This window comes from Hibiscus syriacus, unplaced genomic scaffold (assembly GCF_006381635.1).
Source record: "Hibiscus syriacus cultivar Baekdansim isolate YM2019G1 unplaced genomic scaffold, ASM638163v2 tig00109926_pilon, whole genome shotgun sequence".
NCBI lineage: Eukaryota > Viridiplantae > Streptophyta > Magnoliopsida > Malvales > Malvaceae > Hibiscus > Hibiscus syriacus.
The window spans coordinates 962,371-984,039 of record NW_024062532.1 but is presented as its reverse complement, the minus strand read 5'-3'; the positions used below and the strand labels follow the sequence as shown (position 1 = coordinate 984,039).

The 21,669-nt window shown below is 31.6% G+C and overlaps 2 protein-coding genes across 2 annotated transcripts; one reads left to right on the top strand and one right to left on the bottom strand.

Moving 5' to 3' along the window:
- Positions 1-4,634: 4,634 nt before the first annotated feature.
- On the top strand, positions 4,635-20,199 carry LOC120210671 (probable calcium-binding protein CML27). The gene is made up of 2 exons (XM_039209372.1): positions 4,635-4,649; positions 19,512-20,199. The coding sequence occupies exon 2, from the start codon at positions 19,517-19,519 to the stop codon at positions 20,012-20,014; it is 498 nt and encodes a 165-aa protein (XP_039065303.1). The 5' UTR covers positions 4,635-4,649; positions 19,512-19,516; the 3' UTR covers positions 20,015-20,199.
- LOC120210670 lies at positions 13,511-15,566 on the bottom strand. The gene is made up of 4 exons (XM_039209371.1): positions 14,722-15,566; positions 14,514-14,635; positions 14,113-14,410; positions 13,511-14,024 (listed from the first exon to the last, which is right to left on the bottom strand). The coding sequence occupies exons 1-3, from the start codon at positions 15,211-15,213 to the stop codon at positions 14,395-14,397; spliced, it is 630 nt and encodes a 209-aa protein (XP_039065302.1). The 5' UTR covers positions 15,214-15,566; the 3' UTR covers positions 13,511-14,024; positions 14,113-14,394.
- Positions 20,200-21,669: the final 1,470 nt, after the last annotated feature.

The window sequence follows — 21,669 nt, the reverse complement described above, 5'->3', positions numbered from 1 at the left end:
TGAGATGTGGACCGTAGATATTATTCTTTTACAAATATTATCAGAATCAAAGATATATAAAAAGAAAGGTTCCATCATATTTTAAATTTGGGTAAACTAAGCATACGGCTGTAAACCAACGGAACTCGATTATTGCTGAGATCGATTTGATTTGAAAATTTTGAAATATAGTTTAATTCGATTTAAAATCTCGCGAGCTTAAAATTTTTATGTTTAATTTAAACTCGAAATCATGAATTGAAGCTCGTAAAAACTCGAAATGAAAAAAATATCTTAAACTTAACTCGATTGAAACCTCAAACTTGAACATAAACTTTAAATATATGAAAACCTTATACTGTATTTTTTTTAAATCAATACATATATGTTGATATTACAAATAATTTATTTTTTTTATAAATAAAATCTTAATATATTATATTTTTGAGCTACTCACAATCTTTTCGAGTTGAGTAATAAGTAGTTCATTTCGGCTCATTAAGAACTTGAGTGGATCTCGAGCTCGAGTATTGAGCTTTGACCGAGTCGATCTCGAGTAGCTCGCGATTTGTCTTATCTCATTTACAACCCTAGTATACGCATTTAGTATATAAACTATCAATTTTGATCCGTTTTAATACTTAAACATTCAATTTTTTTTTTCAAAATTATATCTAAGTTTAGTTCTGGTTCATACCTGCCGTTAAAAACTTAACGTGTTTAGCACCTAAACTATCAATTTTGTCCGTTTTAGTACCTAAACGTTCAATTTTTCTAAACTTAATGTTAAATTTTGAATGAGTACTAAAATGAAACAAAAACTAAAGTTTTTAAAGGCAGAGTACTAAAATGAAACAAAAACTAAAGTTTTTAAATGCAGAGTATTAAAATGAAACAAAAACTAAACTTTAAGTATAATTTTAAAAAATTAATAATTTATGTATTAAAACAAACTAAAACCGATCAAATTACTAAATTCGTAATTTATCCTTTAAATTTTTAATTATATATTTAGTTTAAATACGTTATATGTTCATCTAACGTTTTCAAATTTAGAATTTAGTATATTTTAAATTTTAAATACCAAGCTTTTATATTTTTCACTTTAAATTTCTTAATAATTTATATAAAAAATTAATCTATGCGAGATCAACATAAATATATCACATATAAAAGTTGAGATCAACATAATAAATAATGAACGTATAAATCATAACAAATACATGTACACAATTGTGATGTATCCTAAAATTTGATATATATCTTAAAACTCGATGTATATCTCCAAACTTAATATTCAAAAAATATTATTCTAACATATTTACAAAGCCGTCTCGGTAATATAAATATGTAACATTACACTGATCATAAAAATGATTGCATCTCTTTACAAAGTTAATACATATTTTATATTTATTGAGAAAATAAATTCGGTCACCAACCATTTTATTCAATAAGATTTTTTTTATCTAAATAAAATCAAAATCATGTTTTTTCAATCACAAAATTATAATAAATATAACTCAATTGTCAATTAAAATTTGAGTCCATATGTAGCATCTCTCTTAACAAGATTCATATGAAAATTTTCTATTAAGTTTTAACAACTTAATTTTTACGTAAGTCAAATATGCATTGAAATATCATCACCCGATGTTCAATAACTTCATTTATGTAATAGTCGTGGAAACACCATTGGATCAAGTGTCAGAAATGCCATGGATCTTATGTCTATAATATTACTAATAAAATTCATAGCAACAAATTTATTCAAAAACGCTACTAGCTAAAACAATAGCTTTAATACAACTTGTCAGAAATGTTCTTCCAACATCTGTACAAAATTATCTATGCAACATAAACCCTAAAAATTACAGAGATCACAAGAATGATTATATCTCTCCAAAATAATTGTCTCTCGTAATTTTAAAAGTTAAAACATACTTTATATGCAAAACAAACTTTGTCCACAAAGACAAAGATAAACATGTCATAAAGACATAATTATTTCTAAAAACTAAAAAAAAAAGCAATCGACGGTCGACAACCAGTATCAAAATTGATACCGCCATCGATTAAACAAATCAAAGAAGAAAATAAAATATATATAAAAAATAATTTTACAATGTTAATTTTTTATTTGCACTTTGCATATACATTTTAAATTGTAATAATTTTAGATAAATTTCTATCGTTTTAATTGTAATTTCATTGTTTTAAACTTATAAAGTGGTCTTAGTGATAAAAGAGAATGATGATTTTCTTTGAGATTCTAGGTTCGATCAACCACATATGAAGGGTGTATGTATGTTATCAATAGATTAAGAAAGTTCTAAAGAGATACTACTTTATAATCACACATACTATTAAAAAAATATCGTTATTATAATTGTTTGCATCCAATAAGCTTTTGCAACAAAGGCGACAACCTCATCCGTCTCATTTTTCACAAAATTTGATTCAAATTTAATTTTTAATTGTTGACTTATAACTATCAAAATGATAAAATAATATTATATTTATTTATATTTATTTTTAATTAATTTGACCTTATAATTATAAACACAAATAAATATAAGTTGTATTGTTTAACTAATGATGATATTCTTATTTATTTTTAAAAATTAAGGTTAAATTGATAAAAAATTATTTTAACTTTTTATAACTTTCAAGTGAGTAATTCATAATAAAAGTAGATAATGAACTAAGAGTGAGACTGAAACTTTTAAATAAAAATAATATAAGGACTTAATTCTTTAAAAACAAAACATAGGATTTAAAATATAATTTTAAAATAGTAAAAGAACCTTAACGTATTTAAACCGACAAAGAGATAGTGTTTCCTTTTAGAGAAAATCGCCTCAGTGACCAAAAATATCTTATAATATACGATTTTAACCAACTTTTTTTGGATTTGCCAAAATGACCAATAAAATCGCAACGCGATATCAAAATCGCAACGCGATATCAAAATCGCAACGCGATTTAGAAAATCGCAACGTTAAAAAGAAAATCGCAACGGTCAAAAGAAAATCGCAACGCGAGCTTCCAAGTTCGCAACGCGATTTAGAAGAAAATCGCAATGCGATTGATAGAATCGCAATGCGATTTATATAATCGCAATGCGATTGAGAGAGTCGCAACGCGATTTAGAAGAAAATCGCAATGCGACTGAGAGAATCGCAATGCGACTGAGAGAATCGCAATGCGATTTATAGAATCGCAACGTTGAAAATAAAATCGCAACGGTCAAAAGAATAGTTAAAAAAATTTTGTTTCTTAAGAATTTTCTCTAAAAAGATAGTATCCGCGCGGACGTGTCGAAGACACGTATTACCACGACCACGACCACGACCACGACCACGACCACGACCACGACCACGACCACGACCACGACCACGACCACGACCGAGACGAGACGGGGCGGCGGCGGCGCGCGAGAGTCCCCCTTGTCCTCTTTCACTCAACAAGGAAGTGCAAAATACAAGCCTTAAATATAATTCCCAATAGTGTTTCCAATACTATGTGGGATTGAGCATTACCAACACTTGTTCCCAATCATTATTCTTCATAAGTTATCATCCATTACAATATGAATTATCGATATAAATTAATTCATTTAATAAGTATTTAAAATTATAACTGATAAATACATGAAATAATTATTATTAATAAAAAATATATTTTTTATATTAAAATTATTGAGATAGATATTTACTATAAAGTAAAAGATTTTTTTTTTCACGTACAACCTCTATGTGAATTAGTTTCACAATAAGGTATCGGTTATGCATTGGATTCTTTCGTATTAAATGGTCTTTAATAAGATCATCATCATCATTCTTTTGTTCAACAATACCATATATTAATGAGGTATATTGGTCATTAAACGACTAATTCATATGTAATGGATGATAACTTATGAAGAATAATGATATTTGGAACAAGTGTTGGTAATGCTCAATCCCACATAGTATTGGAAATACTATTGAGAATGGTATTAAGGCTTGTATTTTGCACTTCCTTGTTGAGTGAAAGAGGACAAGGGGAAACTCTCGCGCGCCGCCGCCGCCGCGTCTGTCTCGGGTCGGGTCGTGGTCGTGGTCGTGTCGTGGTCGGGTCGTGGTCGTGGTCGTGGTAATACGTGTCTTCGACACGTCCGCGCGGAACTATCTTTTTAGAGAAAATTCTTAAGAAACAAAATTTTTTACCTATTCTTTGACCGTTGCGATTTTCTTTTAACGTTGCGATTTCTAATCGCGTTGCGATCTCTCAATCGCATTGCGATTCTATAAATCGCAATGCGATTCTCTCAGTCGCATTGCGATTCCTCAGTCGCATTGCGATTCTCTCAGTCGCATTGCGATTTTCTTCTAAATCGCGTTGCGACTCTCTCAATCGCATTGCGATTCTATAAATCGCATTGCGATTCTATCAATCGCATTGCGATTTTCTTCTAAATCGCGTTGCGAACTTGGAAGCTCGCGTTGCGATTTTCTTTTGACCGTTGCGATTTTCTTTTTAACGTTGCGATTTCTAAATCGCGTTGCGATTTTGATATCGCGTTGCGATTTTATTGGTCATTTTGGCAAATCCAAAAAAAGTTGGTTAAAATCGTATATTATAAGGTATTTTTGGTCACTGAGGCGATTTTCTCTTCCTTTTAACCTTTTAGGTAAACTATGTATTTAGCATCCAAACTATCAATTTTAATTCGTTTTAATACTTAAACTTTCGATTTTTATAAAATCATGTCTAACATTTAGTTTTCAATTCATTTTAGTATCGGTCATTAAAAACTTAACACGTTGAGTACCTAAACTATCATGTTTGACCCGTTTTAGTATCTAAATTTTTAAAAGTTAACGTTAAATTTTAAATGGGTATTAAAATGAAATAAAACTAAATTTTTTAATGGCCGAGTACTAAAATGAAGCACAAGCTAAACTTTAGATATAATTTTAAAAAAAGTAAAAGTTTAAGTACTTAAATAGACTAAAACTAATAGTTTAAATACTAAAGGTGTAATTTATACTACCATTTCATCATTTACAAATCGTGGAAAGTCAAAAACCCCATCGCCATAAACCCATCCTCTCTCATTATGTAAGAAGGGGAAAAAGAAAAGAAAAACTCTCTGGAAGTTTCCTCAAAAAATTCAAGAAGCGCCGAGATCTACCCTCCATGGAGACGAGTCTTTTAAGAATTGAAAACATAACAAATGCATTTTCCCCTTTGATGAAACAATTTATTAGATCTTTTTTGCATTGTAGACACTTGTTCGTTTTTAATCAACTATTGTTTTTCCCACTAGATTTTTTTTTTTTCTTAGCAACTTAGGATTTTTAAAAGCCAATATCATAAGTTTCGAAACAACTAATTAAAATCTTAATAATTTATTGATTTCTTATCGATTCTCAGCATTCTTGATTACTATGATATACCGTACAAGGTGGTGGAAGTCAACCCATTAGTAAGAAAGAGATCAAGTGGTCTGATTACAAGAAGGTGCCTATACTGATGATCGATGGTCAACGTTTGGTGGATTCGTCAGGTTCTTATTGTCGAAACTGTTGTAGTTTATAGTTTTCATCAGATACTTTATATTAGCCCTAAGGACCTAACCAATTTTTTATTGAATTTATTTAAGCTTGTTGGTTGCAATGATTGACTGAACCTTCGTGTGGAACGTGCAGCTATAATTGACCAACTGGGTGAAAAGATCCTTCCTGGAAAAACAAAGACTTCAGTTGCTGATGAAGATGAAGAAACCAAATGGCGTAGGTACGGACTGTCTTCTTTTAATTGTAGTATATTTTCAATTTTACAATATCACTACAATATTATTTAGTTCTGAAGAACCCAATCTTGATCTAGCATTTGTTACCTTCTTAAGGACGATTCGGGTCTAAGGTTGAACCCCTGCTACTTGTACCAAAACCTATTTATTTCTTATTAGAATCATTTTATCTAAGCAAAAAGTATTGAGGAATCTATACGGTGCACAGTGCACTAAATTTAGTTTCATAACAAGTTTCAAGTCTTAACTCTAATATGTGAGATATGGGCCTTTTTATTGTTGAATATTTGGTTGATTGCTCCTACTCCTAGCATTCCTATTATTTTTTTAATTTTTATACCTGGCCTTGAATGATTAGAATTTGACATCCGTTATTTACCCTTTTACAAACCTGAATAATTTGTACAACTATTATATTAATTGCCCTTTTAATTGAATCCCATGCATTTAACATGAAATCTATGCTTAGCAAAGATGTTTAGGTACGCAAATATTTCTGGTAGTATGTGATGTATCAAACTATACATGTGCCATTTTTTCTTGTGTCTGAGTTGCTATGAATTGATGTCACTTTGGTTAATACATATTGCTGCATTAGTGCAATTCATCGTCTTTCTTTTGCTTTAGCTGCTTTTAGAATAAGTATTTCATCTTTGGAACACTAATTAGGATGTCCTTATGTAGGGGGTTGACAACCACTTGGTGCTGTCTTATCCCCAAACATATACCGCAACACTTCTGAGGCTCTTGAGTCTTTTGACTACATCACTAGCCATGGTAATTAACGCATAGTTTTATGTTATATACATGTAGCCCCCTTCCATCCATTTACAAACCTTGCTGCTTTCAAGCTTTCAAATTAATTTTAGTCAATGATTGATCTATTTACACCTAAACTTAGGAATAAGTACTTCAACCACCATGTTTTACATAGAAGGTCCTTTAATTCGTAGCTAGAAAGTAATTTATCTATTTATGGATCATAAGTATTATCAATTATCTAGCTTCTATGCATGTTCCATTACTTGAAATGTTTCTGAAATGCCATGAATTCTTATGTACTTTTCTAAGAAAATTGCAACATTTTAAAGGTCAATAAGCTTTGGAAACAATTCTGTTTTGCTTTTAATAACTAGGAAATGGTAATTTCCTCTGAATAGTTTAAATAATTAAAATTACCATTTCCAATTATGAACTTCAAATACAGTTATAGTCAACATTTTGGGAATCGAAGATGTGAAACAGTAGAAAATTTACATCGATAGAAGACCTTTGGTATTAGTTATTCTAGGTCCATTTATTCTTCAAACCATGCCTATGTTTTTTAGTATGTTGTTAAGTGATAAAAGATTTAATGAGTGCAAGGCAGGGAAGCTGATGATGAGAACTGCTTCTGAACCTGCTGGTTCAATGGAGTTTCTAATTGAGAGGTAAAAGAGAAAGCTAGGAACTTAGCTATTTTCATTCATAATCCTTCAACACAGATTAGGACGCTTTATATACAAGGAAATCTGTTAGCTAGATAACTTCCATTAACGGCTTTCTTGCCAGATGATACTAATTGCTGCTAAATTTTTAACTGCCACTAGTTGCCTCTAACAGCTTTGATGCCTGTGCCACACCATTGATAGCTAACCCGACTAGAAATCTTAGTTCTCTAGTAGCTTCTCATGTAATCTCCATACATTTTAAGCATAGATCTGAACTGAAGTCTTCTTTGTGAAGCTTGAATTTCCATGCTGTCTAGTTTACCATGGATTGAAAAGATCCTAAAGTGAATCAAACCTCACAAAAGAGTGCTAGGTTTGCAGTGTTTTACATGATATGGGTGATATTAGAGTAGTAATAAGTAATATAATGGAGAATCGTTCACATGAGAAATTATACTAAGTTTGTTAATTACTAAATAAAATAACCTAATCCTATTCAAACAAAAGATTAAAATTTATAAACTAAGACTAAATAAAAGAAAATAACAAAACAAAGTAAATTAAGTAAATATTTCAGTTTAAATTAATTATTGATGAAAGCCTAGAAGACCTGCATACCTCCAATTTTGAGTTGAATCATTTGAAACCTATATTATATATATAATATAAGGAATAAGAAAAAAGAGAAAAGTTAACATTTAATCACAAAAGATGTATAAAACTAATCTAAAGCATTTATAAACTAATCTAAAACAAAACTTCAAGGACTTAAATAACTTTAATGTACAAAATGTAACCAAATAACTCTATTGCATAGATTTACTAATTTACCAAATGTCCATTGAGCCTTTAATTTTGTAATTTTAACAATATAATTTAAATTTGTTTCAAAAATCATTAAAAGTTATTCCATTAAATTTTCTGTTGCTTTCCTGTGAAAAATTCCTTTTAGCATTATCATAATTGAGGTTCGAGTTTAAAAAGTAGTCCGCTGCTTGCAAAGGTCGATGAAGTTGATAATCAAATCTTCTATAAATATATTCAAAAGCTTATTTTAGTGCTTTTCTTTCGTTGCAAAATTCTTAGAAATAGCCTCCGTAACCCTATCCATGACTTCTTAAATGGAGTGGTTCGTTTTTTTTCAAAAATGTGTCTTGTAATAGGTGGAATGCTATTTTCTTACCTTGGTTTCTTTGGTCACTTAAATTCATTTCATTCCTAAAGGAAGTCATCATTTTCCTTAAATTGTTCATTCCTAAAGGAAGTCATCATTTCTTTGATTGGTGAACCTCTTCATCATGTTCACAAGTGAGATATATAACTATATATAGTCATTCATGAATATGTAATTCTTTAGTGCATTCTTGACTTTTGAAATTTTTTTTAATACCTTACAACATAAGATCAATATAATGTGCCGCAAATGAAATCTAATAAAGACGTAGTCTATAGTAAATTTTCTTCAAAACAACAAATTAAATTCAAAGCATTTCAATAATCAAGTTATTTGAATAATAAAAAAACAAAGGAAAGAAACTCATATTTCTTATTGGCTTTGACATAATTAGATGCATTGTTTGACATAATTAGATGCATTGTTTGTCACCATTCGGATCACATTTTTCTCTTTCATTTCCTCCACTATGTCATCAAATACTTGAAACAATAAGTTGGCATTCTTGATAATATTCAAACATTTATGGATATGATAAACATGTAGCCTTTTGGAGAGCTGAAAATAAAGTTTACAATATTTTTTGGGCAATCGAATCACACCATCCATCTAATAAAATCGAGCAATCCTTTTGTGATCATCCATCACTTTTTGGGTGTTCTCAACTTCCTTCGTAAGGAGAGGAACACAAAGCTCATGCATGCTTTGTGGTTTTAAACCGGGACCATATTGTCTAATACTTTACTCATTTCCTTGAAGTTAGGGTAAGTTGTCGCATTGAATGCAATTATGACATCATAAAAACCTAACAATTGACCCAGAAGTTCTATCTCGTAGTTTTTTTTTTTTATCATAAGCTGCATGCACACCCTCTCTTTTTTTGGATTAGCTTTAAGAGCTTGACTCTTGGTTTTTTTGGATAAAGGTATCTCTTTCTTTTGACTTGAGTTCAATATTTCAAGTTCTTCATCATAATCATCAACACCTTAAGAAATTTCTGGGATAACATTAAATTTGAGGCCTTTAACTCGACCTTTTTTATCGTAAAGGCCTTCACTTCCTCCTTCACATGCTCAATACATTTGGTCACATTCCTAAATCTTTCAACCAGTGTTGTTTCATTCGAAATGCTCATCTCTTATAAACTTTTCCACAAAAATAACAATTATTTTTATTACTGGGTTATGGCTTCCATATATTTTGCTGAATCTAAAGTTTCGATTCTTTAGTGGAAGTTTACCCTGTATCCACTATTTCAACAAGCTGAAATTCAAATAATATAGACAAAATAAAAAACACTGTAGTGAGAAATAAAGTAATTATCATTAAATAAGAAGTGAATGAAACAAAAAGGGATGATTTTTTTTTTAAAAGAGAGTTCAGAGGAAAGAAGGGGAGAGTAGAACAAAGAGAAGAGATGGAAAATGAAAAAGAAGACAGAAGAGGTGGAGATCGAAGATGAAAAAAATGGAGAGAAGAGGACGGTTTATCCGACGCTGATAGAGTTCCGGTTGTACTTGATGGTTCAGTGTGACGGTGGTCTTAGAAACCTCTGATATTGCTGGGCTGGCAGTGCTCTCAAGCATAGAGTTTTTCCTCTCTTCAACAAATGAATAAATCGGGGTGAGGGTGTTGGATGGGGTAAAACCCACGTGAGTTTTTTTTTATAAAATTACTCACATATCAAAATTCATTTGGTCACTCCTATCAAAAAAATTAAAAAATAAAATACATTTGGTCACATTCCTAAATCTTTCAATCAAGTGTTGTTTCATTCGAAATGCTCATCCCTTATAAACTTTTGCACAAAAATAACACAAAATTATTTTTATTACTAGGTTATGGCTTTCCATATTTTTTTGCTGAATCTAAAGTTTCGATTCTTTAGTGGAAGTTTACCCTGTATCCATTATTTCAACAAGCTGAAATTCAAATAATATAGACAAAACAAATAACACTGTAGTGAGAAATGAAATAATTATCATTAAAGAAGAAGTGAATGAAACAAAAAGGGATAATTTTTTTTTAAAAAAAAGAGAGTTCGAAGGAAAGAAGGGGAGAGTAGAACAAAGAGAAGAGATGGAAAATGAAAAAGAAGAGACAGAAGAGGTGGAGATCGAAGATGAAAAAAAAGGAGTGAAGAGGACGGTGTATCCGACGGCTGATAGAGCTCCAGTTGTACTTGATGGTTCAGTGTGACGGCGGTCTTAGAAACCTCTGATATTGCTGGGCTGGCAGTGCCCTCAAGCATAGAGTTTTTCCTCTCTTCAACAAATGAATAAGTCGGGGCGAGGGTGTTGGATGGGGTAAAACCCACGTGAGTTTTTTTTATAAAATTACTCACATATCAAAATTCTCAAGGCTTCAAAGCACGCGCCTGTGAGCTTTTCGTGCCTCTGCGCCTATGCCTCTAGAAGCCTTTTTTTATGTGCCCACAAACGTGTTCCTAGACACACTTTAAAAATAATGCCTGAGCTTTCTACTTGCTGTACTCAACCTAGTGTGATTTCACCCCTGCTAGAGCCCAGTGTAATATCTATAAGTATGTTTAATTCCATTCTAATCATTTGTTCTCTGAAACTTATTTTTAATAAGATAAAACAATAATTTCTGTTTGGAACTCTTCTTCATGAACACACAAGAAATTTGCTTTTGTACAAATTGTTAATAATATGAATTATGAATTTCCTAGCTAACATCAATTATTACGGCCAGCTACTCTTCCTATTACATTCCTTTTGATGCTAGTCTGATCACGGAGTTCGTAGCAGGCAACTTTTACTGGATGATATATATAATGTAATTGTCTTTGCATTTGATCCGTATGAAAGTATGTGATTATGCCATCTTCTTATTTGTTTTAACTTTGATGATTTACTTTGATGTAGTCCCCATTTTTAATTTAGAGTTATATCTTTGAGGATTTCAGCTGCCTTTTGACCATAGATTATGTTTTATGCTTGAGTTTGTTCTTTTCCATTCAGTCAGTACCAGCATTGGATTCCAGCTGTTAATCTTCATATTCATGTTGTTCTTTCCTCTTAACTGCAGGTAACTTCAGTTTCATGGAGAAGATAACAGCGAATATGCCGGAGCTGCAGCTATGTATTTCGTGTCCAAGAATCTAAAGAAGAAATATAACATAACTGATGAGCGTGCTGCCTTGTATGAAGCAGCAGAAACTTGGGTTGATACTCTAAATGGTCGAAATTTTCTAGGTACGATTTTATATTTGCAGTGAAATAGTTATCGGAGATCAAATCAAGATACATATGAATCTGAAAGTTACTGAGTGATCATTATGACATGCATTCGTCACATTACATCTTTTTCTTTTTTAATGTTTATAAAGAAAACTGAGGTTGGTAAGTAGTCTTGGTGGGGTTTCAGTTTAATTGAATTGGTACATTATATTTAAGCTCCCACCTTGACCCGAGTCTCGGGGAGTGTTAACCTATCTTAAAGATTGTTATTACTCATATTATCCTGTCTTTTTGAGTTCATTAATTATTAAAAATTAAAAAAATGGTTATCTGACTATTCATATTTTCAAACTCCTTTTCGTTTAAAAAAATGATGGTTGTTTGAGTTGATGTTAATATGCTATGATAAAAATATAGTAAAATTTGATTCAGAATCATGAGCTATATAACGTTGGGATTGTGAGATTAATTTATATATTCAAATAAGCAGATTAATGTCTAGTTTAAACTGTCTTTAAATTAATTATAGTTTTTCTCCTAATTTGATATGATTTATTTTTTTGTTTCACTAGTTTAATTTTTTAACCTCAAAATTGACGTGACACTTTCAGCTTGTAACACGTGACAATAACGAAGCTCATGTGAATTTGTTTCCCAAAACACATTATAACACATATCAAATTATTTTAATGATTAAAAGAATGTTTGTTATTTTTAGAAGTCACGACTTTGAGTACCGTAATTGTAGTAGGGTGATTAAATATTCATTATCAAATGTTTGAGAGTATTTAGAACAAAAATTACTTTATGACCACCTTAACTTAATAAAAAAATATATATTATATTTAAAAAAATATTAAAATATAAATTTTAATATAAAATTTTATAACCTTAAAAATAGAACTTTTAATCCTAACCACTCAAATAACTTGTTATATGTAGGGTTGATATATTTGATCGAGTTAAATAAAAAACGAGTTAGTTGATGTAGAGTATCGTTTTATCATTTAAGTTTTATTAACTTTTTAATCGAATCGAGTTTAGGAAAATCAGGTTTAGTCAAGTCAAAAATATTTGTATAGTTGATTCTGATTTAGACGGTTCTTTCTAACAATGTACGATATATATTTATATATTGTATTATTTTTACGTATAATTATGATATGTATTATCATTTAATAAATTAAATATCATTTAAAATATTTAAAAAAAATATGAGTATTATAGGTATTTATTCCAGTTATAGACACTTTCTTAAAGAATATTTTGATTAAGGTCCGTCTAAATGTTTCCTAATGAACACTTGGGATAAATTGAACGTACAACTTAGGTAATTCAACAGCACAACTTGTTTAGTGAATAGAATATAGAGTAAATTACGTGTTTAGTACCTAAACTATTAGTTTAAGCCTATTTTAGCATCTAAACTTTTATTTTTTTTCAAAATCATACCTAAAGTTTAGTTTTTGTTTCATTTTAGTATCTTGCTGTTAAAAACTTTAGTTTTTGTTTCATTTTAGTATCTCGTTCAAAATTTAACATTGTGTTTTGAAAAGATTGAAAGTTTGGGGTACTAAAATGGACCAAAATTAATTGTTTAGGTACTAAACATGTTAAGTTTGGGGGTACCCAAAATGAAATGAAAACTAAATGTTAGATATAGTTTTGAAAAATTAAAAGATTAGATACTAAATAAACGAAAACTGAATTAAATACTAAATGCACAATTTACCCTAGAATATATCACCAAATCTCCATTTTGGCAAGAAGATGCCAAACTAATAAGCACGTTTTTGAGCTACTGAACGCATCAGTGGACACTGATTGATGCACAGATGTGCTTATTTGCACCATCAATCTCCTTTAATATTCATGAACCGAGCGTAAGTCATTTGTTTTTTTAATAGGAGTGTAAATGAACATAGCGTTTGGTGAATTATTATAAATCGTTTGTATAGCGTCATCAACATATAATCCGAATATGTTATATGTGCAACATATAATCTATGAACAGTTATACAAGGCAGCAATTGTGACATGGATGACTTAAAACAGATCCCTCACATCCTTTCTGGTTCTCACAACAATTGGTGAAGTAGACAGCTTCTTCTGCAGTTTTCCTTTGTCCATTTCGGAAACCCGCCGCGGATTGCCTTTCGGATTTCCTTTTTCGCGTCTATCGGTCTTTTTGCGGCCGATGTGCCCAACATTTGCACCATTAAGCTTCCCCTACATCATATAATGTTCTCGTTGCTTGTTACTTATAAGCATAAGTTTGTAGCATCGAGATCCCTTACCAAGCACGAGAGTAGTCCGACCATTCGGTCGTGCCCCACCGTTCGCCGAGAGGAGGAACCATGCAAAACCAGCGCCCATACCGGCTCCATTGGGTAGATGATGGCTGTTTCTGTTGCCGACACTTCACGCATAGCAGCAATCTACACGGAGAAACGAGAAAGATCATGTTTGGTGTTCCATGATAGCACTTGCATGTATTTTCTACATAGAAGAAATCGAAAACAATACCTCTATCCATTGGCACAATCCGGTTGACCATATGCCTGTGTATAGGGCAGGTACCCATGGAAAGGCCATCATCCAATCCCATAACATTTCCCATGTCAAAGATGATGTATCCATATCTTGGCTGCCATCAACCCATCCTTGAATATAAACCCACAGTGTCGAAAACCGGGTAACAACACAACCTCATATCCAAGAAATGCCAGGAAGTTCTCCTCCTTTGTGGTTCTCGAGAGATGTTCGGTTCGAAGCATGTAATTCCGAAAAATATAGCACTCAAAAAGCTTAGCAGGTCTCTAATCTGAAAGGGATCAGATATGGTGATACATATGTATGTACATATGAAGAAGAATGATGTTATATTAATGCTTTTGTGGCTGTATCGTTTACGTTCGAACGCTTACGTTCTGCGGAGAACCGCTGATTCGGGCATAGCGACACCGAGTGCAGACATGAGAATACCGAACCAAGTACGAGCAGGTATTATAGCTCCCAACATGCTATCGAGCATCGGTACCACCATAACCTGTTTGAATCAATGGGAATTCAATTGATCCTACCATCAATGACTGCACCTATGTCATAATGTGTATTATAAACTCAACAACTTGCCGTAAACAGAGAAATAAAAAGCACGGCCAGCATCAGCTGTAAGTAGACCAATTGCCTCAACAAAGAAACCCAAACTGACCAAAGTCCCAACTCGATCCCCGTCTTCACCATCTTAACGTCGTCTCGGGCTCGAAGAACGAACGGGATGGCCGACATCACGAACCGGACCGCCGAGAAGGGTGCAGGGTCCATTATGGATTCAACTGCTTTATAAACTGGAAGATCACTTGCTGCAATATTTGGACACCATGTATAACTCTTACAAACAAATGAACAATTTAACTTCATGCCATTAAAGGGATTGCACAATTCTAGCAACCGGAGCATAAGAGAGAGCTGGAACATACATAAACAATGGTGATGAATTGAGCAAGAGAACACTCCTGATCTTCTGGATGTAAAACACAAGTTTATGCAGAAAAGAGTGATTTTCTTCAAGCTCCAAAATCTTGGGTGCGAGTTCTTTGTCAAATTCGTCATCTCTGTGCGCATGTCTCATTGTTCTTGCATTTGGTACTACTTTTTGTTGTTTGAGTAAGCAGCCAAAGGAGAATTAGACGAATAAGAGCTTGAAGAAGATGAAGAAGATGAAGAAGAAGAAGAAGAAGAGGGATCAAAAGACAAATTAGCCAAATTCTGCCATCTATTTTGTGTAGTGGAAAAGAAGGGAAAAATGGAGTTCAAATTACTGCAAAGAGTGGAACCATGGCCAGTCGTCAGTGCTGCTGTCAGCTTCCACGTTTTTGTTAATTGGAAAACCATGGCTGCTAAACCAAGATTTCTCCTTTTTTTCATCAATTTTGGAACATGAATGAAAGTAATAATTAAGCTTTTCGAATGAAAAATTGGAGCCATAGAAATGTGAGAAAGACGAGAAGGAGCCTGATATTTCTGAAACATATCCGATAAGGAATCAGACATTTTAGAAAATGGGTAAATTACGAGTTTAATACCTAAACTATAAGTTTTTATCTATTTTAATACTTAAGCTTTCAAAAAAAATTCAAAAACATACTTAAAGTTTAGTTTGGCTTAAGGGTCACCATATCCCTGTAGTAGACTCAATTTTCATTTTGCCTCTATCGTATTTTCGCATCAATTTAGCCCTCGAAGTTATTCAATCGCATCATTTTATACCTTACCCCAAACTTAAAACCTTAAGGGTAGTATATATAATGATGCAATTGAGCAACTTCGAGGGTTAAATTGATGCGAAAGTGATAAATTGGGTATACTATAGGGGCAAAAGTTACCCTTTTGCCTTTAGTCTTTGTTTCATTTTAGTATCCTGCCATTAAAAACTTTAGTACCAATTAAAATTTTAGCCTTTGTTCATTTACTTTGTTCAAAGTTTAAACGTTAAGTTTTGAAAAAATCGAAAGTTTAGGTACTAAAATGAACCAAAACTTATAGTTTAAGTACTAAACACGTTTAGCAAATGGGTAAATTACGAGTTTAATACCTAAACTATAAGTTTTTATCTATTTTAATACTTAAACTTTCAAAAAAAATTCAAAAACATACTTAAAGTTTAGTTTTGGCTTAAGGGTCACCATTATCCCTATAGTAGACTCAATTTATCATTTTCGCCTCTATCGTATTTTCGCATCAACTTAGCCCTCGAAGTTATTCAATCGCATCATTTTATACCTTACCCCAAACTTAAAACCTTAAGGGTAGTATATATAATGATGCAATTGAGCAACTTCGAGGGTTAAATTGATGCGAAAGTGATAAATTGGGTATACTATAGGGGCAAAAGTTACCCTTTTGCCTTTAGTCTTTGTTTCATTTTAGTATCCTGCCATTAAAAACTTTAGTACCAATTAAAATTTTAGCCTTTGTTTCATTTTAGTACTCTGTTCAAAGTTTAACGTTAAGTTTTGAAAAAAATCGAAAGTTTAGGTACTAAAATGAACCAAAACTTATAGTTTAAGTACTAAACACGTTAAATATTTAATGACAATGTACTAAAATGAAATGAAAGCTAAATTTTAGTCATGATTTTGAAAATTTTAAAAGTTTAGTTAGTAAATGCGTAGTTAACAATTATGATAAACAAATTAAATCATTTTACACGTGACACCATTCTATTGGTTTTCAATTAAAGTTTTTTCTAAGTATTACCATGAAAAAATTGATATATTTCGACAATGACTTCTACACACTGTTTTGAAAATCGGATTGGATTGATCGGTTTAACCGGTAATCGTTGTCTTATCCGGTCCATTTTATCCTGGTTCAATCAGTTTTAGTGAACCGCAAGGAATCGTTCGAATCGGTTTTGGACCGCTCGAACCGGATCGGACCGTGAACTAGTTCAACCTATTTTTTTTTATTAAATATTTTTGATATTTTTATTTAATTTTTTAAATAATTATGACATCGTCCGGTTCTTACGACCGATCTGATCGATTTAACTGGTTGAATCAGTAAATCGGTAGCACAGCCGATTCGCTAACCAATCCGATTATGAAAACCATACTTCTACAATTGATTGAACCTTCTTATTTTGCTTGGGGTGGGCTAGGAGCATTATTTGGCCCCGGAAATATGGCAAAACTCCAAGAGTTGTGTGGACGTTTTAAAATTAAAAATAATACAAAAAATATAATTAATATTATTAACCTAAATAAAAACGATTTTAATATTTATAAAAAATTAGATACTAATTATTGTTAATGGGAATAAATGAGTTACTTTGGCATTTGACGGTTCACTTTTTTTAATTTGGAAAAGAATCGTAGTTGGTGTAATATCAACTGTTATATGATGATTCATGATCCATTGGGTGTTTAAAATTTCAGTTAACCGATTAAACCAACCAAAACGACTTTTTTCGGTTAATCAGTCGGTTAATTTTTAGGTTCAGTAGGTTAACGGTCAATATTTTTTTCAAAGTTCAGTTATCGATTAATTCGGTTCAAAATTGGTTAATTAATCGAATTAACCAAATTTTTTGAATATTTAATATATTATTTGTATATTAATAGATTTAGGAGTGTTTAAATTTCGGTTTTAACTGAATTAATCGAGTGAATTAACTGGTCAAATTAATCGAATTAGCTGAAAAATATTAAATATATATTATTTAAAATTTTGGTTAAATTTGATAAACTCGCCGATTAACCGAACTTTTTTAGTTTGGTTATTTATTTTTTTTAAAAATTGATTCTATTATTGGTTAAAACTAAAAAAAATCGGTTAATGAAAATTTGAAAGTCCGATTCTATCGGATAACCGAATCGACTGATTGAACACCTCTACTCAGTTGTAGCTGAAATATATTTATAATGATCATAACCGATAATGTCAATCATAGGGTAATAATGACTATACGTAATCTAACATGCTAAACGAATCTAATTATCAAATCTTCGGTTTTATCTTGGTGGATCACATGGATCCGTCCGAGGTCTTGTATATAAATCTTGTTTATACGATGTGATTGATTCGGGTACGCGAGCATATGCCTTCGGGTCAACACGCCATAATGGGTATCCCTGTGCCGGAGAAAAATGAAGGAGTTGAATGTCTCGGAGGTTATTATCATCCATACTGTGTTTACGTATTGCCTCTAGGGATATAGTCCCAATGTGTTTACCTCTCATCGTTTGTCTTTGACGAAATTGGAGTAAAATACTTCGAAACAGAATAAAGGTCAAAATGATTATTTAATCGAACGTTAGGATAACTTTTTTGCATTATACCTAATCAATTCTTTAACTTTTGTGGTTACCATGCCCAAGGTTTTGGATCTGAATCCTATATTAATCCAAAATCGTTTTATGTGGTGGTAATTTAATATAACTTAAACATAAATTTTTATAAAACATTCACAAATAATATGTCTAGTTAGTGGTTAGTCGAGTTCGAAACCTATAAATAAGATTATGGGTTTAAACCATAACATTAACAAAAGGAGAAAATTAGGTTGGGAGGTTCGCTCTCGCCTCTACGGTACCCGATCTAGATTAATCAATCAATAAATTAAATATCAGTAATTAATTAAAAAATATATATGCCGTGGGAATTTAAAAATATCAAATCATGTCACCTTAGCATGATAGTTAACTTTATAATAATGAATGATAAAAATAAAAATATAATATAATATTAAATATAATTTGAAAAATATAACTAAATGGTCAAAATAAAAATAAAATAATAATATATAACTAAATAGTTATTTTACCTCAATTTTTTAAAAAAAAATAATTTTGTACGTACGTCTCCTTGTACAATACTGAATTTAGCGATAGTAGAGGAAAGTCATAAGTTAAGGGCTTGTATTAGCATTTAGGATAAATTATACGTTTAGTATCTAAATTATCAGTTTTAGTCCGTTTTAATATTTAAACTTTTATTTTTTTAAATCATATATAAAATTTAGTTTTTTTCTTTTCATTTTAGTACTCGTCGTTAAAAACTTTAGTTTTTGTTTCATTTTAGTATCTCGTTCAAACTTTAATATTAAGTTTGAAAAAATTAAAAGTTTATGTATTAAAACAGAACAAAATTGATAGTTTAGTTATTAAAACGTTAAAGTTTTAACGACCGATACTAAAATAAAATGAAAATTAAACATAAGGTATGATTTTAAAAAAGATAAAAATGTAGGTACTAAAATGAACAAAAACTGATAGTTTAAATATTAAGTGTGTAGTTTACCGTGACATTTAATTGTTCTCATGTTTCCCCCTTCAGTGTTTATAAAGCCAACACTCCCCCTTGGCCTCCCGATTTTCCTCGCAAAAGTATATTTCACTTTCCTTTTGTTCTTCTCTAAGCAACCATGTCGACAACTCCAAACACCACCGCGAAATCCTCCCGCGTCATTGACGACGAACTCCAAAAGGTCTTCAACCAGTTCGACGCCAACAAGGACGGAAAGATCTCCGTTTCCGAGCTCCGCGACGTCTTGAAAGCAATGGGATCCAGCTACTCAGAGGACGAGCTCAAACGTGTCTTGGAAGACATAGACACCGACAAAGACGGCCTCATCGATCTCTCCGAGTTCTCCACTCTCTGCCGCTCGGCTTCCGATGAAGTCACCGCCGCCTTGGAGATGCGCGACGCCTTCGATCTGTACGATCAGGACAAGAACGGCCTGATCTCGAAGAAGGAGTTGCATCTTGTCCTGAATCGGCTGGGGATGAATAGTTCGGTCGATGATTGTGCTCGGATGATCAAGTCGGTTGATTCCGACGGCGATGGGAATGTCAATTTCGAGGAGTTCCAGAAGATGATGAGTGCTTCGTTGATGAATAGCGACAAGGGATCTAAGCCGTAGGATTGAAAGAATTGTGACGGTGAATGATTGATTCCGACGATTCGGGTCCAAGGTAAGTTTTAGTCCTTTATGGCCTTTTACGACTTTTTGCTTGTTTCCAAAAATAATTTCTTCAACATCTCTAATGAAACTGCCCTACTTGTTGTATCGAATGAAAATTAAAATTTTAGCTTGGTTACCATTAACTCCTCATGTTTGTTTTTATTTCCATTTTCATCCTTTTTTATCCCTAAAGTCGTCTAAATATGTAATCCATTTCAACAATAGTTTAACCTAAAATTTATTTTTATATAACTTGGTCTAATGATTTTATTAACAAGAGAGGTGATTAGTATTTACGTATAATTTATGATAAAATTGAAATATTCATAAACTTTGGGGATCAATTTAGAATGAATATCATAGTTTGTGGATGAAAATAAAATGTTCAAACATTTGAGGAGTAGTTCAGAATGATAGTCATAGTTTAAGGATGAAATTATAATGTTTAAAAATTTAGGGATCAATTGAAAATGAGGTTCATAGATTGAGAATGTAAAATGCAATTAACTCGAAACAAAAACGGAATGCATTGCAAATCCTGTTGACTTGGTTAGTTTTTGCACGTTAACACTCCTAATTTTATGCTAATAATCGTAGATTAATTAATGTTTGCGTTGTTTGAATGAATTAATGATGCATGTTTAAAATCATGGTTTTCATAACCGGATCGGTTCGTGCTATCGGTTTATTGGTTTAACCGGTCGAATCGATCAGACCGGTCATAAGAATCGGACGACATCATAATTATTTTAAAAATTAAATAAAAATACAAAAAACATTTAATAAAAAAAAAATAGGTTGAACCAGTTTACAGTTTGGTCCGGTTCAACAGTTCAAAGCAGGTTCGAACGATTCCTTACGGTTCACTAAAACCGATTCAACCGGGATAGAATGGATCGGACCAGACAGCGGTTCCCGGTTGAACCGGCCGGTCCGGTCAAGTTTTCAAAACAATGTTTAAAACTAAATCGTGTTTGTCTTTACTTTATATATATATATATATATAATAGGGTAAAGTACATAAATAGTCTCATGATTATAGGATATTATTTTATTAAGTCTTTCGACTATTAAAACTTATAAAACAGTCCTTTAACTATAATGAGCTGTTTTATTGATTCCATTAATTACTAAAAGTTGCAAAATAGTCACTTGACTATTCACTATGTTCCAAACCCGTTATTTTATGTTAGAAATTTGACGGTAGTCTGAGCTGTACATTAACATGTTGACCGATATATGATAAAATTTGATCTCATAATCTCAAACGACTATCATATCTCTGTCAGCATGTTAACTTCTAACTCAGATGATTATTATTATTTTAACGGAAAAGGATGAATTTAGAACATAATGAATAGTCGAGTGATCATTTTGTAACTGTTAATAGTCGAGAGACTCAACAAAGTAACTCCCTATAATCAATGAATCATTTTGTAACTTTTAATAATTAATGGATTCAATAAAATAATATCCTATAGTTAAGGGACCATTTATGTACTTTAACCTATAAAATATGATTATATAGTAGTTTAGGTTTGTATAATCACATGTTAGTAGATCTGGGATCACCACAAAAACACAGCTTTAAAAAATTGTTTAATTCATTATTC